The sequence below is a fragment of the Pogona vitticeps genome, chromosome 4 (assembly GCF_051106095.1).
Source record: "Pogona vitticeps strain Pit_001003342236 chromosome 4, PviZW2.1, whole genome shotgun sequence".
NCBI lineage: Eukaryota > Metazoa > Chordata > Lepidosauria > Squamata > Agamidae > Pogona > Pogona vitticeps.
Genome location: NC_135786.1, coordinates 233,210,001 through 233,226,822, shown reverse-complemented (window position 1 = coordinate 233,226,822; position 16,822 = coordinate 233,210,001). Strand labels below are relative to the sequence as shown.

Genomic DNA, 16,822 nt, shown 5'->3' with positions numbered 1-16,822 from the left:
CTAAAAACTAGAATGACAGTGAAAAATCCATTTGTTGTTTCATGTGCCATTGAGGTGCCCCCTCCCCAGTTATGGCAAACCTATGAATGAGCAATCTCCAACAGAACATTCTCCCAACAGCCCTGCTGAACTCTTGCAAACTCTTTTTGTTGTTTAGTCATTAAGTTGTGTCTGACTCTTCGTGACCCCATGGACCAGAGCACGCCAGGCCCTCCTGTCTTCCATTGCCTCCTGGAGTTTGGTCAGATTCATGTTGGTCGCTTCGATGACACTGTCCAACCATCTCATCCTCTGTCGTCCCCTTCTCCTCTTGCCTTCACACTTTCCCAACATCAGGGTCTTTTCCAAGGAGTCTTCTCTTCTCATGAGATGGCCAAAGTATTGGAGCCTCAGTGTCAGGATCTGTCCTTCCAGTGAGCACTCAGGGTTGATTTCTTTCAGAACGGATAGGTTTGGTCTCCTCTCAAGAGTCTCCTCCAGCACCACAATTCAAAAGCGTCAATTAAAACCTCTGGCCTGTGGAATCAATCCTTCTCATATTTGGTCTTGCTCTTTTCCTGTTGCCTTCCACCTTGTCCAGTATTATTGTCTTTTCCAAGGAATCCCACTTTCTCATAATATGCGCCAATTAGGACAGACTTGGTTTCAACATTTTTGCCTCCAAAGAGAGTCCGACTTGATTTGTTCTAAGACCCACTTGATCCTCTTTCTGGCATTTCAGAAAGCCCTCCTCCAGCACCACATTAAAAAAAAAAAGATCCCCCCCCCCCCCGAATTCACTTTCCTGCTGTCACACCCATATATGGTGACTGAAGATACAAGAATGTGGGTGATTTTGGTCTTTGGTCTCCCGTGACACATCTTTACAGTTGATGTAAGAGTAACTTTTATCAAATGCCAAATAATCAAAAGAGTAACTCATATCAAATGTGAAGGAAACCTAATCGCATTGTTTCCAGATCTGCCCTGAGAGCTCAACAACTGTTTTGCTCTGCTAAAGTTCTTATCACAGTCTGTAATTGCAGGGAAAAACATCCCTTGCTTCTTCTAAAGGACGTCAAGTTTAATTTCTCAAGCAATTTCTTAACTCTCTGTAGGTTATGGGTGAGTGTGAATTTCATCTCAGTCCTTTTTTTAAAAAAAAAGAAATTACCAATATTGAAAATTGTTTACATTTGGGATGAAAGAACCTGAGATGAAAATAATACAACAAACTGCCATTCCCCTAAACCATTCAGTGGCTGAGCGGGGGACTCCCTGCCCCACCTCTGTGCCAAAGTGGTCATCTGCCTGGGGAAGCAGGGAAGGGCCGGACAGGCTCCTGCTGGGATAGTATGCCATTGCTGAAGAAGGACCCCAGCCCCATGCAGAACCCATTGAGTGGCCCAGCCAGTACTGGGGGTAGGAATTGGGCCAACACAGCACCAGTGGTGCCACAGTTCATATTTTGTATCCCTAGATAGAAATAAGAGGTGCCCATGTCTACAAGCAAGTGCATTTTCAAATTTACCACTGTGCCACTGAGTACTCCATAAGGCTCCCTGTATGTGTGAATGGTTTTTTCTAGAATCCTGAAGAAGAATAATCTGGAATGTTGCCTAGATCAGTGGTTCCCAACCTTGGGTAACCTCGGAGTTCTTCAATTGCAAGCCCCAGAAACTCCAGCCAGCATAACTTCTTCCGGGAATTACAGTCCAAAGAACAGTTGGGTTACCCAAGATTGGGGGGCCACTGACCTAGATGGACATCCGGTCATTTTGCTGCTGATCTAAACTGAAGGACTCTGTTTTGCCAACTGCTGGCTTCTTATTGGGTGTTTTAAGAGCCGCTTCAACAGATACCAAATCAGTACATTCCTCCATGTCCAAATGTCTCTCGGTTCCATCACAGCCATTGACTGCTATGAAAAAGATATTTTCCCAGCCTTAGAAGCCATAAAAGAGAGCAAGAGAAAATGACATAAACAGTTGAACTATCTTGCTCAGAAAACTCCCTACAGCAATTTTTATAGCATTGCACAGCACACTCAAGATAGTGGTGGATAGTCAAACTATACCTGGAAGTTTCCTAATTCCAGGCATGCTGACGGCAAGGGTAGTGGCTTGAAGGAATAGGAAAGATGAAGATCATCAACATCAACATCAATTTCCTAGAGCTGCAGAGCTGGAAGGAACCCTATGGATCATCGAGTCCAACCCCTGTCATTAGGGATATTTTTCCAACAACCACAAATATATATACAGTGGTGCCTCGCTTAACGAGGGGCTCTGGGCCATCGCTGGAGCATTCGCTCAGCGATGGCCCCTATGACGTTTTTTCGCTTTGCGATATTCGCTAAGCGATTCGCTTAGCGAATATCGCATAACGAAGCGGGGGAGAACAGCTGATCAGCGGTTCCAAAATGGCCGCCAGAAGGTCCGTGCCGCATTTTCGCGCCCTGCCCTCGCTTACCGAGGCCGCGAAAATGGCGGCGCTATGGAGGAAGATCGCTTAACGGTGAGTTTTAAAGCCATAGGAATGCATTGAACAAAGTTTCTATGGCTTTTTTATTTCCGTTTAGCGATGTTTCGCTATAGCGAAGGTTAATTCGGAACAGATTAACCTCGCTATGCGAGGCACCACTGTATATATTACTGCATACTAGCTCACAAATATTCTATTGCTGCTTTTAAACAGTCGGTGACCACTATTCTTGCAAAGTTTGCATTAGCTGGTTTTGTATCTGGTGGCCCAGATAAGTTTTTTTTTGTTCTCATTTTATTTTTAATCTTTACTTTAATATTTTTTTTACTGTTTTAGAGGTGGCAGAAAGATTTGGATGTCATAGATCACAAAGGACCACTCAACTGGAAAAAAATGGCTAATCTGCCCCCTACGGAAAAGTGCTGTCTTTTCAGAGTTCTATTGCTCTTCCCGGAGGAAAATGTGAGAAACTTTGTAGGATGCATGTTTTTCTCCCCTATCTAATGATGGTTTGTGATGCTGTTAAGTCTCCTTGCTGTTTTATCTCATTATTCCTCTTGATTCCATTGTAGCATCACCTCCTGTGGTGGTAAATGGACGTATTTACTTATTTCTCTGCTTTCTGGGTCACTATTTCTCTCCGTTTTAATGCAGGTAATTCCAAAATATAATGGAATAAGAAATGGTTCACTGGCTGATCTTTCCTTGCTTCCTTTTCTGTTATTTTTTTTCCCCTATGGCTGACATGGAAACTTGAAAGCATTTAAGATAAATATTAGAAAAAAAGGATAGTGATCTTCACTAGAAAAATAATCACAGGGCAAAAAAAGAAAACATTCTCAAAGAATATATTCGTGAAGGCTTTCACGGCCGGGATCTAATGGTTGTTGTGGGTTTTTCGGGCTCTTTGGCCGTGTTCTGAAGAACCTTCAGAACACGGCCAAAGAGCCCAAAAAACCTACAACAACCATTCTCAAAGAAATTATGTCTTCCTTGATTTTATGTTGTTCTCTCCTCAGCCATGGGACCTCTTTAATTGTTATTTTGTTCACATTCCAGAGATATTCTGATGACACACCCATGATACTCCTTTTAACATGCTTTTTTCTTCAATTCAACTCCTTTGGCACTTGATGGAACATGTCTTCTAGACAGAGAGTCTGTGCACTTTCTAGGCAGGTCCTTCGTCCCAATGATGGGATACACAAATTCTACCCATAACCTTCTCTCTCTCTCTCTCTCTCTCTCTCTCTCTCTCTTTTTCTGGTTTCACTGCCTTAGAAAATACTTCAGAGGTTTCTTCTCTTCTGAATGTGTCTCCAGTTTTACTGCATATTTGTGCAAATCAGCTACAGTGTAACATGATGCTCTTGGAGAACACAGCATGCAGCAGTGCAAGATTGCATTGGTGGTAGTTCTGCTTAGGAGCAACAGGCATGCTTCCAGTCCACCATGTTTGTCAGCAGAATCACTAAACATTTTAGGCTGGCAGAACCTTGGACACAATTGTGGGAATGTTAGAGTTTTGTTTGCAGCCTCACATGCAGTCCATAGTGTGTGTGACAGGGAAGGACTTTTCTGGGCTGAGGCGATTGTATATCAACACAGCCTTTGATTTCAAAGAGAAACCCACTGCTGAGTTTCTCCTCCCCTCTTTCCTTGATTGGTGGCAGTTGTTTGTTTGCTGTTGATCTGTTCAGATGGTTGTTAAGTATGTGTGCAATCAAAAAAGCAATGCACACAATTATGCATGTTCAGGAAACTGTAAGTGAACCATTTTTGTTGGGTTTTTTCTCCTATAAATGTCTCAGAGCAAGTTATTGAGACCTTAAACATTTTTAATTGTAGAGCAATACGGCAATGGAACCAATTCCCTCAGGAGGTGGTGAGTGTTCCAAACCTGGAGCATTTCAAGAGAAAATTGGACAACCATCTGTCAGATCTGCTTTGATTTGGATTCCTGCCTTAAGGGGGTTGGACCCTATGGTCTTCTAGACCCCTCCAAACCCAACTATTCTGTGATTCTATGATTCTAAATGCCAGAAGTGAGAAAAGGGGTGGAATAATCTGGAGAAACTGAAGCTATTCTCCTCTGTGGATCTCTGTACTTCTATTGCTTAGCAAAATGGAATTTTAGCAGAAATTCACAACTCTACAACAGGGATGACATGGCCTATAATGAGTGCAAGGGGAACAATTTGGGACACTGTCCAACATTTCTCTAAAGATTCATGAACAGATACCCTTTCCTCCATAGGTAAAGGTAAAGGTTCCCCTTGACATTTAGTCCAATCGTGTCCAACTCTAGGGGGCAGTGCTGATCCCCATTTCCAAGCCATAGAGCCAGCATATGTCCAAAGACAGTTTCCATGGTCACATGGCCAGCGCTACTAGACATGAAACGTCGTTTACCTTCCCACCAAGCTGGTACCTATTTATCTACTCACATTTTTGCATTTTGCATGTTTTCAAACCACCCCAAGGGAGGCCCAGAAATCAACAACTCATAACCAGGCCTTCTCTGTGGTGGCCACATGGTTATGGAAATCTCTCTCAACAGAGCTGAGACAAGCTTCTTCCATTCTTGGTTTAAAAAAGAATTTTAGAAAACTCTTTAAAAATCCCTCTAAAAACATGGCTGTTTACACAGCTCCTCCACAGCCTTACCCGGATTAATCTTGCTTGTGATCACTCATATTCCATTCATTCTAAAATAATTATCTCTGATTTTACCGCCACCTATTGCACCAATGTATCTTCTGTATTAGTTATTTTATATTTAAAGATGTGAGTGTGTTTTGTTTTGTTTTGTTTTGTTTTTTTGCTATTTTATAATATTATTATTGTCATTTTATGACATGTTTATGTTACGGCATTGCGAACTGCCCATAGTCATGCCCAGGAGCATTTTCTACATTTAATCCAATTTATTTGATTCTACTAATCTAAGAATGTAGATCCTGCTTTCCAATCTATATGTCTCATTCAGGAACATTTGAAGCCACAATATTTCTATAAAACAACAAAGACTGGTTTGTTTGTTTCCCCCATTTCCCAAGACTCAGGTGAAACCTGAGATTTTTTCAGAAGAAGGATTCAAATCCACTGCCCTGTTGATTACTATACATTTCATTTTTTTATGGTACTTTGCTTGCTCACCCATTCGTAAGATGCTGGTGTACCCAGAGTGACTGGAATTACTGTCTGCATCAGAAAACCAGTTCTGTTCTGAGGGATTAAATTACATGCTACACTGCAGACGGAACTGCTTGATTGTTCAGGTTTTCTTTTTGTTTTTTTAAAAACGTGTGTTTGTGGGAAGGGGGAGAAATGGATTTGAAATGGATCTGTTCCAGGGTTACAGGTTACTTGTGTTTGTTTCAGTTTAATGATTTAGGATGCAAACGGAATTGATTGCTTACAAGGAAAAAACATTTCATTTGCACTGTAAGCCCCAGGCTGGAATGCACTGTTGATCTTTATGATAAATTCTGGTTCATTTAAAGTGCCTTTTAGGCTTTGCTAAATGACTCCCGACGCCCCACCCCCTTCTCCTGTCCTGATATTCTCTGGGATAAATTTTCCCCTGCAAAGCCTAGTTAGGAGCCCAGACAGCAATTTCCACCCTTCTAGGAAAATTCACTAGCATAAAACGAGATGTGATTTTTGCACTGCATCTGCTGAGCATGCTCTGGTTACCCTAATGACACCTCTGATTACGGAATTACGGGATGGACATCCAAAGACATCAGTTCTGACTTGCTTTGCCCTTGAACAATAAATGGTAAAATAGATTCCCCCCTCCATTCTGCAAGATGGTTGTTGTCTTGTTGTTAATCCTATAGAAAATGTGTGTGTGTGTCTGTTTGAATATTTCTGCAAAATGCATACTATTAGTGGAATCCAGTGGCTGAAATATCATAAGCGGGTTCCATGTATACACTGAAAAGATATTGGACTCCCATCTTTAATTTCAAGGTGCGTGCACATTCATTGCGCTGTGTGTGAACTGCACACATCCCCAAAATTATTTACTTATTTTTCAGTGGTAGTTTGGGGCCTACAATTCCCTTTACACAGGTAGAGCAGCACAACAGGATTTGGGCAAATAACTGTTGACGTCCTGCATGAGGAACTCACTGAAGTAGCAACACTGGATATTTTCTTATTGTTCTGAACAGTCAGGTTGTCCTCTTGTCCTTACTGTATGTACTGAGCATGCCAAAGGGAAAAACACACAGTCTGTGGGCAGAAAAAGAAATGCTATGCAAATTACAGTGGCGCCTCAATTTACGACCATTCCAACATATGACCATTTCGAGTTGCGACCAGCTCTGGCCACAGAATTTTGCTTTGACTTGCAGCCGGAGCTTTGAGTTGCGATCAAAAGAGGCAGGGGAAAAAGGGCAGGGAATTCAAATTAGAGGGCTAACCGTTGGTCGCCGAAGACCTTCTTTGTAGTTCTTTCGCTCCAACGGCTAGAATGAGTGTGTTGGAGGAGGCTTCGGAGTGCCTGGAGCTGGCTTTCTGCTCGTGAGTAAGTACATTTACTTTGGTTGTTCTGAAGAACACAGCCAAAGAGCCTGAAAAACCCACAACAACCATTAGATCCTGCCCGTGAAAGCCTTCACAAATACATTTACTTTGTTTTGCAGAGTGGGTTTGGGGGGGCTATGTTTCTGTGCTGTGTGAGGGGGCTATTTTTGTGTTTTCCTATGGTGCTATGTGTGTGTTTTCTTTTTTTTTGTAGGTGTGTGGGTGCTTTTTTGCTTTGTTTTTCAGCCCCTCGCATTGTGATGGGGCTGACTGTGTGGTGGTTTTTTTGTGTGTGATTTTTTTTCCTGCTGGAACGGATTAATCCCATTCCAATGCATTCCTATGGGAAATGATACTTTGATTTACGGCCATTTCGAGTTATGTCCATCTTCAGGAACGGAATATGGCCGCAAGTCGAGGCACCACTATGTGCCGCGTGAGAAATCGGGGGAGGGGACAACAGGACAACCCCACTCTTTGCAATTATTCTTGTTGTTGTGTGCCATCAAGTCACTTCTGACTCATGGCAACCCTTTGAATGAAGAGGCTCCATCCTGTTCTGTCCTCAACAGCCCTGGACAGGTCTTGCAAAATCAGCCCTGGACATGTCTTGCAAAATCAACCCTGTGGTCAATCCATCTCGTATTTGGTCTTCCTCTTTTCCTGCTGCCTTCCACCTTTCTCAGGATTATTATCTTTTCCAGAGAATCCTGCCCTTGCATGATGTGCCCAAAGTCGGACAAACTCTGTTTCATCATTTTTTTTAATTTTTTTGTGCCTCCAGAGATAGTTCAGGCTTGATTTGCTCTAGGACCAACTTGTTTGTCTTTCTGGTAGTCCAGGGTATTTGTAAAGCTCTCCTCCAGCACGACATTTCAGACAAACCAAGGTTCTTCCTATCAGCTTTCTTTCTTATTGTTGTTGCTTAGTCATGAAGTCATTTCTGACTCTTTGTGACCCCATGGACCAGAGCACGCTAGGCCCGCCTGTCTTCCACTACCTCCCGGAGTTGTGTCAAATTCATGTTGGTTACTTCAATGACCCTGTCCAACCATCTCGTCCTCTGTCGTCCCCTTCTCCTCTTGCCCTCACACTTTCCCAACAGCAGGGTCTTTTCTAGGGAGTCTTCTCTTCTCATGAGATGGCCAAAGTATTGGAGCCTCAGCTTCAGGATCTGTCCTTCCAATGAGCACTCAGGGTTGATTTCCTTCAGAGTGGATAGGTTTGTTCTCCTTGCGGTCCAGGGGACTCTCAGGAGTTCTCCTCCAGCACCACAATTCAAAAGCTTTTGCAGCTGTACATTGTGATGAGAAATACAAAAGTGTGGATGTTCTTGGTCTCGTCTCCAGTGACACATTCTTACACACGATGGTCTTTCCTAATTCCTTCATTGCTGCTCTTCTGAGTCCGTGTCGTCATGACTGAACCAAGGTATACAAAATCTTTCACCATTTCAACTTTCTTCATTGTTGACATTAAAGTTGTCTAGTTCTCATTTTTGTCATGATGTTTGTCTCTGTAACCTTCAACTGCAGGCTTCCTTTGGCACTTTCATCTTTCACATTCACTAAAAGTCATTTCAAGTCATTACCGTTTTCTGCTAGTAAGATAGTAGTATCTGCATAATTTAAATTTTTGATGTTTCTTCCATCAATTTTCATTCCTCCTTCATCTGAATCTGTCCTGACTTTCCATATGACATGTTCTGCATAAAGATTGAACAGATAGGGGCATAATATGCACCCTTATCTGACATCTTTGCCCATAGGAAACCGGTTTGTCTCTCCATTTTCTGTCCTAGCAGTAGCTTCTTGTCCACAATACAAGTTATGCATCAGGAAAATAAAGAACTTCTTAGAAATGTGTATCCCCTTACAAAAGTGAATTCAGAAACGAATACTTAAATACTATGGTCCAAGAAAATGATCCAATATTATATGAAAATATAGTGTAGCGGACTGAATAGCTATGAAAGAGCAATGAACTGGAAATTGGTTACTCTTTGGGTGTCTTGATACCACTATGTCGCAGTGGGCTAGAAATCATATTAGATAATTTAGTTTTGACAGGACGCAGATTGTGAGCAAATGAAGAGTCCAGTTATATTGCACCAAAGTTTTATTCAGTCTAGCATTCTGCTTCCAACAATGGACAGCCATGTGCTTAAGAAGAACGTAGAAGGAGAAGAGAAGGGCAACAGTAACGGCTCCCGTTCTTTGTCCCTGGCAGTTAATGATCAGAGGTAGACTGCTGTTGGACATGGAGGTGTGCTTTGCATGTATCAGTTACTAGTAACTGTGATAATCTGTTGTGAAGAGAAAGTTCTGTGCTCCTTGTTCATGACATGGAGAAAAAGTGGGGGACACATGGCTAAAGGAGGTGCCAGTTGCTTAACTAAATGCACACTTGTCCAGCCTGGCATATCTCTCATCATGTTACCAGAATTGCATTCGTTAGTGGGATTCACCATGTTGAGTTATACAGTTACACATAACTTACATATGTATATATCATCAATAGGATGATTATTTATCTAGCCATTATTATTATTATTATTATTATTATTATTATTATTATTATTATTATTATTATTATTATTATTATTATTGATGATGATGATGATGATGATGATGATGATGATGATGATGATAATAATAATAATAATAATAATAATAATAATAATAATAATAATAATAATAATAATAATAATAATAATAATAATAATAATAATAATAATAATTTCATGTTGAATCTCCAATTTAGTTCAGCCTTCCCAACACTTTATTGTAATTGAGCACATCTCAGCTTATGATTCATTGCTGCCCTTTATTTCAGAGCCTGCTTATTATTTTGCTCATTTAAACATGACTTCATTGATTTCTGAGCTACCGGCATACACCACCAGAAAGAGACTGTGAGTGTGTGGTGGTGGGGGGGGGGGAAGAGACGGAAAGAGAGGAAGGAGCAGAGGAGAGAGAGAATAAGAGAGGGGGGTTATTTCTCTATTACTGCCTTTCAAGATCATAACGGAGCTGGTAGGGAGAGGGAAGCAGGAAGTTGCTTTTTGCTTTTTTTTTTTTATGATTCTATTTTTCTGCCATAAACCAAATCTCAGCCTCCCAGGAAACCTGAACATAGCACCGTGCCAGCCAAATATATTATGAAGACTTAAATGGTTCCAAAGCAGGCAACATCCCCCCCTCCACCTTTTGAGTCATTGCCTCTTATCATGGAGTCCTTTGTTTTGAATCATTGTCCTTGATTTTTGTTTGTTTCCATTTGGCTTTCTGTCTCACTACCTTCTTTCTGGAGGAATTTGGAAACCGAGCAGGGTGACTGAAATAACACGGCTTCTTATTATGTGTGCTCCAGAGTTTCTCTGCAATGCTGGACGGATGGATTAGCAGTCAGGTCGGTAAACAGGTTTGCTGCAGGCTGCTGTGGTGGTGGTGGTGGTTTTCAGCTTGTCACAATGCCAGGGGTGCTTCTCATCTGGGTCCGTGGTGCTTGTTGGGTGTTTGTGGTGGTGTTGATGGTGGGGATTGGTCTCCAGATCTGCACATGGGTGCTGTCACTTGCTCCCTTAAATACCTGGGAATGAAAGCTATGGACAGATGGAGTTGACAGGTCTGATGTTTCAGGCTGTGTGGTGATTTGGTGGTGTCCGGTGTTTCAAGTGGACTCTGCATGGTGTAAATCATCAGTAGGACTCTACCAATTGCATGGGAGTTCTACATGGGTGGGAGTTCCATGCAAAGGAGTGGGGCAGATTCTTCCTCCTGATGTTTGACAACAAGCTCCAGTCATTGGCTGGATGTGATGGAGGAGAGAAGTGTCTCTCTCAGGTGGACTCTGTGTTAATACTAAGTTTAGGGCTATCTCTAGCATCATCTGGGGATCTGAGATGTCCTGTAAGGCAGAAAGCTGATATGTATTACTGTAATGTTTTCCCCCCTTGTCATAAAAGGGGACGTAGGCTTCAAGAATGCTGAAGAAACAATATGGCTGGTTTAGCGCCCCTGGAGGTGTGCTGTTCGCTGCTCTGCCTTGGGCAGCAAAATATGGCAGGTTAGCCCTACATGTTTTTATTCTCAGTGAGTGGAAGGCAGATGACTGCCAGTTGCTGGATGTTGAAAGAAGTGCTTACCTGGGTCAACGGATTTTGCCTTCGCTCAGGGCCCCTGGAAATCCTTGTAATTGACATCTTTCCCCATTTTCATGGGGCCGTGAAACAGGGTGGGTTGTTGGGCCCATCTAATTATTACCTATGTGTCCACTCCTTCACACACGTAAAGGATCCCTCCAGTGGGTAATTGACAAGCCATAATCAGGGCATCTGAATCTGCTGGAAGGTAGGGGTGTGATTCCCATCTGTTATGGGTCTTAGTTTTAGAGAAAAGTGGTACACAGTGGGCAAAACCTTGTTCCACTGCTTTGTAAAATGAAGCTGTGTACTGAAAAGAGACAGTTGCACCAAGGTGGGTGTTTACAAAACAGTTTTCCAGGTTTGTTACAGAACAGTTATGGTGTGAACTGTGCGGTCAATCGTGCCATCGAAAGGTACAATGTAGACCCCCCTGGATGTAACACCTTTCATACTTCCTCAGTAGGTTATGCTGACTACCGCAGGATAAAACTTGGTCCGGCATTTGGTATCTGGGAAATGGTTCAATACCCCCTCCCTGTCTAGTCAGCTTTGGTCCATGGAGTGGAAGGGGAGTCATTTTGTCCTTCGCTTCAGGCAGCAACATGCTTTGGGCCAGGAGTTGTGGGGCTTAGGTGCCAAAGAATGTCGGACTTGAAACTGAAAGAAAATAATAAAAGAGGTGGCCATAGTACCATTCTACTGGGGATGTGGAGATGCATGTAAACGCTGCCCCCAACATCCACACCCCATCTTCTATTTAGAAGTCAGACAGATGTTTGCACAGTCAATGTGAAGGTCTTCTGAGGAGCTTGTAGGCATGTTTGGCTGACTGTTCTTACAAATCTCCCATGATTGGGATACCTAATAAGGCAGAGCTTGTCTGTAAGCACATGCAACATGCATATAGAATCTTCATTAGGCTTTTGGGCTGCACAGAGGCAGAAATGTGCTTCTCTCCTCTCTGTCATTCATTGGGAATGAAAAAAAAATGGGTTCTGAAATGTGACGGAAGCATCTTTTCAGGAACAGGACTGCCTTGTCTTGAATGGAGAAAAGGAGAATGGCAGAATCATCATATCATAGATTCATAGAATAATGGAGTTGGAAGGGGCCTATAAGGCCATCTAGTCCAATGCAGGAATCCAAATCAAAGCAGATCTGACAGATCGTTTTCTGATTTTCTCTTGAATGCCTCCAGCGTTGGAGCGCTCACCACCTCCTGAAGTAATTGGGTCTATTCTTGTACTGCTCTAACAGTTAAGAAGTTTTTCCTGATATTCAGCCGAAAGCTGGCTTGTGGTAGCTTGAGCCTGTTATTATGTATCCCACTTGGAAATATTGATAACCTACAGCCTGATTACACTGCTGATATACCGTGTAATACGCATCAGTGTTAAATAAATTGCTTTATAGTCACATGGTACTCAGATGGTTTTTGAACTGCTCTTTGTGTTCCCTTCTGGTAATTCTTAATATGCTGCTTTTTAAAGTTGTGTACTGATGTTGGAGGCCACACTTGCAATTTGAATTGTGTTTCCTAAAATATCTGCGTTTCTGCTGTGCCCGTGGATTGCCATGCTTTCAAAATGAAGTAGGAGGTCGGTGCCATACCCTTCTTTTCAACCCTCCAATGATTCTCTTGTTGCTCTTTTGAGCCACGCAAGATGCTTACCGTATTTTTCAATGTATAAGATGCCCCCATGTATAAGACGCCCCTCACTTTTCTAATCCAAAATTAAGAAATCTAAGTGGAGCTTAGCAAGTGCAGGGGGAAAGGCATCAAAGCGCTGCAGGATCACTTTGATCCCTGCTTTCCCCTCCACTTGTTTTTGTTCTTTTCTCAGCTTACTTCTGTGTATAAGATGACCCTCAATTTTTAGTCTAAAGATTTTGGACAAAAGTATAGTCTTATACATGGAAAAATATGGTATTTGCCTCCAAAGTGTGTGATGGCATTGGAGGTAAGGGCAGCAGATGGTTGGGTGGGCTGGCTGGGGGCTCATGATTATTCCTTGCTTCTTTCCCAGTGTACTTGGACTAGCCTAGAATGGACATGCTGGAGGAGAGTGAAGAAGGCCTTCCCAAAGCTTAGATAGCCAAAAAAGAGAAAAAACAGTTCTTCCAGTTCTTCCTGATGAACTATGAAAGGTCTAGGCCAGAAAGGGGACTATCCCTGCTAGTTAGAAGCTTCTGCTCTCCGGTTCCATCTTTTCCATTTTCTCATCCTCTGCTGTTTTATTTTCTACCTTTTTTAGGGGATGACCTGAAAACATCATGTCGGAGGTCCAAGGAACTGTTGACTTTTCTGTGGAACTTCACAAATTCCATAATGTGGACCTCTTCCAGAGAGGGTAAGTCAGCTCATGTGAACTTCATAAATAAAAAACCTTGAAGCAGGTCAGACACACACCCTCCATTTTGAAGGGAGACATGTTCCTTCTGTTTTTCACGTTCAGAGGATGGATGCCATTTTTTATGTGGGCTACGTGGTACCATTCACACACAGAAGGGAAGTATCCTCCAAGCTGAGACAACTACAAATTTTTAGAAAACAAGAAACATTAATTCAGCCAAAACGCTTGAGTTGGAGGACACTAAAATAACCAGGTGAGGGCCAAGTATTTTCAGGAACCATGGGATGCTTATTAATCATTTTAGGGGGACTGAAAACCAGGGTAAAATGAGGGGAATGGAAGGAAGACGCTAGTAGCTGTTGACTCTTCAACACTGTGTTGCAGTTCTGACTTGTATCTCTTAATCTCAGTTGCTCGGAGAAATAACAAACACTACCCATTGTCTTCATGTCCTACTGATATGTAGGTGTTAAGAATCATCTCTTGGTGTGTGAGGAAAATGTTGGTTTATACAGATAATCTCACCCTTCACAGCGTATCTGTAAAGGGGTATCACATAATTGTTAACTCTAGTTAGGCATTCTTAATGGTGTCTATTCAACATGAGGAGTGTGTGCTGTCCTCATGCCATCCCTCATCATCCTGTTGCATGAAAAGCAATGTATCTGTGCTGGCTGTGAAGGATTTTCACAGAGTAGGATCCCTGATTTCCCCATGTTCTGGCTTGTGTGAAGAGTGTCCATGGGTAGAAGATCTTGGCAGAGTTATGGGAATTTTATGGCCTAAAAACCTATAGTTATGCAGTAGAAAACATTCAAGGACCTACAGAGCAGAATTAGCTTCAAGGCTCCCCACAGTGAACCTCCTATTATTCCTTAGTTCTCTTCAACTGGTACTTACTGTCTCATTTACCTCACTCTGAGACGCTGGTAAGAGAAAGAATAAAAAGGTACCATTTACTCGCTGTTCTGAATAGATCGAACCAAGGAGCGTTTTGTAGAAAAATAATGACTGATTGCATGTTAGCTTAACTGACTAATTAGCTTCATAACTGACTACATGATTAACAGAATTCTGACCACAACTGACTCTAATGGCATACAGACAGATTCTAACTGTCTAAAAGAGCAAAGAAAGGACTCTTGAGTCCATGGTTCTCTTCAAAATTCTGAGGAAGGGAGGGAACAGTTGGTCGATGCTGGATTGACTGACATTCGCTGCAGTCCAGAAGTTGTCCCCCGAGCCAAAACCTCTTAAAGGCAGCATAAACAGGTTGCCAATAATTACAGCAACAGTTCCCCTTTCCAAATTTTTTTCCATCCAAACTAAATGAGGGAGGTCTGAGGCCTATCAGGTGCTCTCCCTCATGTCCTCAGCAAACAAAATCAAGGAAGCCCAAATAAGGCTGTGGAGGTGAGTTAAGAGAGGAAGATGCTTTGCTTTCCGTGGGGAGGAGAGCCTTTGATGGCTTTTCTCTAGGTGCCCCCACCAAGTGAGGTGAGGTGGATGCTGGTGAGGAAAAGTGCCTACTTTCTTGATGGTGGCATTGCATTTATCAATGCAGAAAGACTTACTTACCTATACATTACAATTGTTTCATCGCCAAGTAAATATTGCTTTAGTTCCACAAACTTTTTAAAACTGTTAAAGACTAGTTAAACTGGAGTGTGATTTGTTCCTATATTTTATACTAGCCTTGGTGCCAGTTTGCCATATCTGTTGTGACATTGTGTCTTTTATATATATATATAAAAGACACTACAGTGGTGCCCCACATAATGAGCGATTCGTTTAACGATGAATCCGCATAGCGATGTTTCTAATGGTAAAGCATCATTTTGCGATGATCGGTAAGCGTTTCGCTTACCAATTTTCGCATAGCAATGTTTTTTTTAACAGCTGATCGGCGGTTCAAAAATGGCCACCAGGTAAAGAAAATAGCCACCTGCTGTGTTTTCGCGCCCTTTCCTCGCTTACCGGGCAGCGAAAATGGTGGCCGCATGGAGGATTTCTGCAGAACTGTGAGTTTTTTTGCCCATAGGTATGCATTAAACGTGTTTTAATGCGTTCCTATGGGCTTTTTTGCCCCGCATAGCGACGAATCCACATAGCGATGATTTTTTCGGAATGGATTATCATCGCTATGTGGGGCACCACTGTATATATATATATACAGTGTTTGTGTGTGTGTGTGTGTGTGTATATGTGTATATATATATATATATATATATATATATATATAGAGAGAGAGAGAGAGAGAGAGAGAGAGAGAGAGAGAGAGAGAGAGAGAGAGAGAGAGAGAGAGAGAGAGAGAGAGAGAGATCGGGGATTTAATCTGGGTTCTTCCGCATAGAATATATGTGATATACAGTACTCCTGAAATATATTCATGCCCCCTAAGCAGCACTGCAGTACAATGCAGTAATTAGATTTTTATTGGACTTCTAGGCTAAACTGTGATGGCCATTTGAGCTCTGACTTTCCCACTGTTTGTCCATGTGTGGGTCAACTCCAGTTGGGCAGATATAGGCAAATTATTTAGAAGACTGGACAAGCCAGTGGGTTAATAGGTGCTGAGGAGATGATCAGCATACTGCGCTGTAGAAACAGAGAGCCAATGCGTAATGAGTTGGCACAGTACAAACCTGAAAAAACATGGTTTGTAATGTGATGGCTCATGGTTCGTGGTTAGCCATGCTGTAAATCATCACTTCTCTCATCCTCATACAAGATGATGAAGAACTACAGTAATCTCCTCCTCACTTGCATGGATGGTGATGGATTTCCTGCTACTTTTGGCAGAGCTTTTCCATTGGTGGGAATGAAATTGTACACCAAATTTATGATTTGGGGTGCAAAATCATGAAATTCACAATTCTGTGCCACCTGCATGCATTTCAACCCCTAAAGTAGGATGACTGCTTAATTGTTTAAATTTCTGAAGCACTGAATGGGTTGTTCGTATTTGTCTTAAAACTGGCCAGTCCTCCAATGCTGGCTCTGTGTGCTTGTGTCTGTGAGTCTACATGTATGGGTGTGCTTTGCTTCTCAAAGGAAAAATACATTAGAGCTACTTTGTGCACAGTACAAAGACCTTGAGGGTGGAAAAGGGATTCATGATGTCATTGTCAGCTGGAGGGAAGGCATCTCATGGGGCTTTCAGCATTCTTGTTGATGCATCTCATCCTACCATGACAGCTTAAACTGTTAAAATGGAAATTTATTGAGTATTCTTAGTTTCCCTCTCCTGAACAAGCTTACATGATTTTGAAAGTGAAGCAGGACTGTATATGATTAGTAACTGGGAGGGAGACAGCCAACA

At 42.2% G+C, this 16,822-nt stretch overlaps 1 protein-coding gene across 1 annotated transcript in view; it reads left to right on the top strand.

The window, feature by feature from the left end:
* Nucleotides 1-16,822, top strand: part of FAM135B (family with sequence similarity 135 member B) — a 175,758-nt gene that overhangs the window by 41,925 nt on the left and 117,011 nt on the right. The window contains exon 2 of the mRNA XM_072999371.2: nt 13,402-13,497. Coding sequence (XP_072855472.2) covers nt 13,421-13,497 — 77 coding nt within the window. The 5' untranslated portion in view covers nt 13,402-13,420. The remainder of the gene's footprint in view (nt 1-13,401; nt 13,498-16,822) is intronic.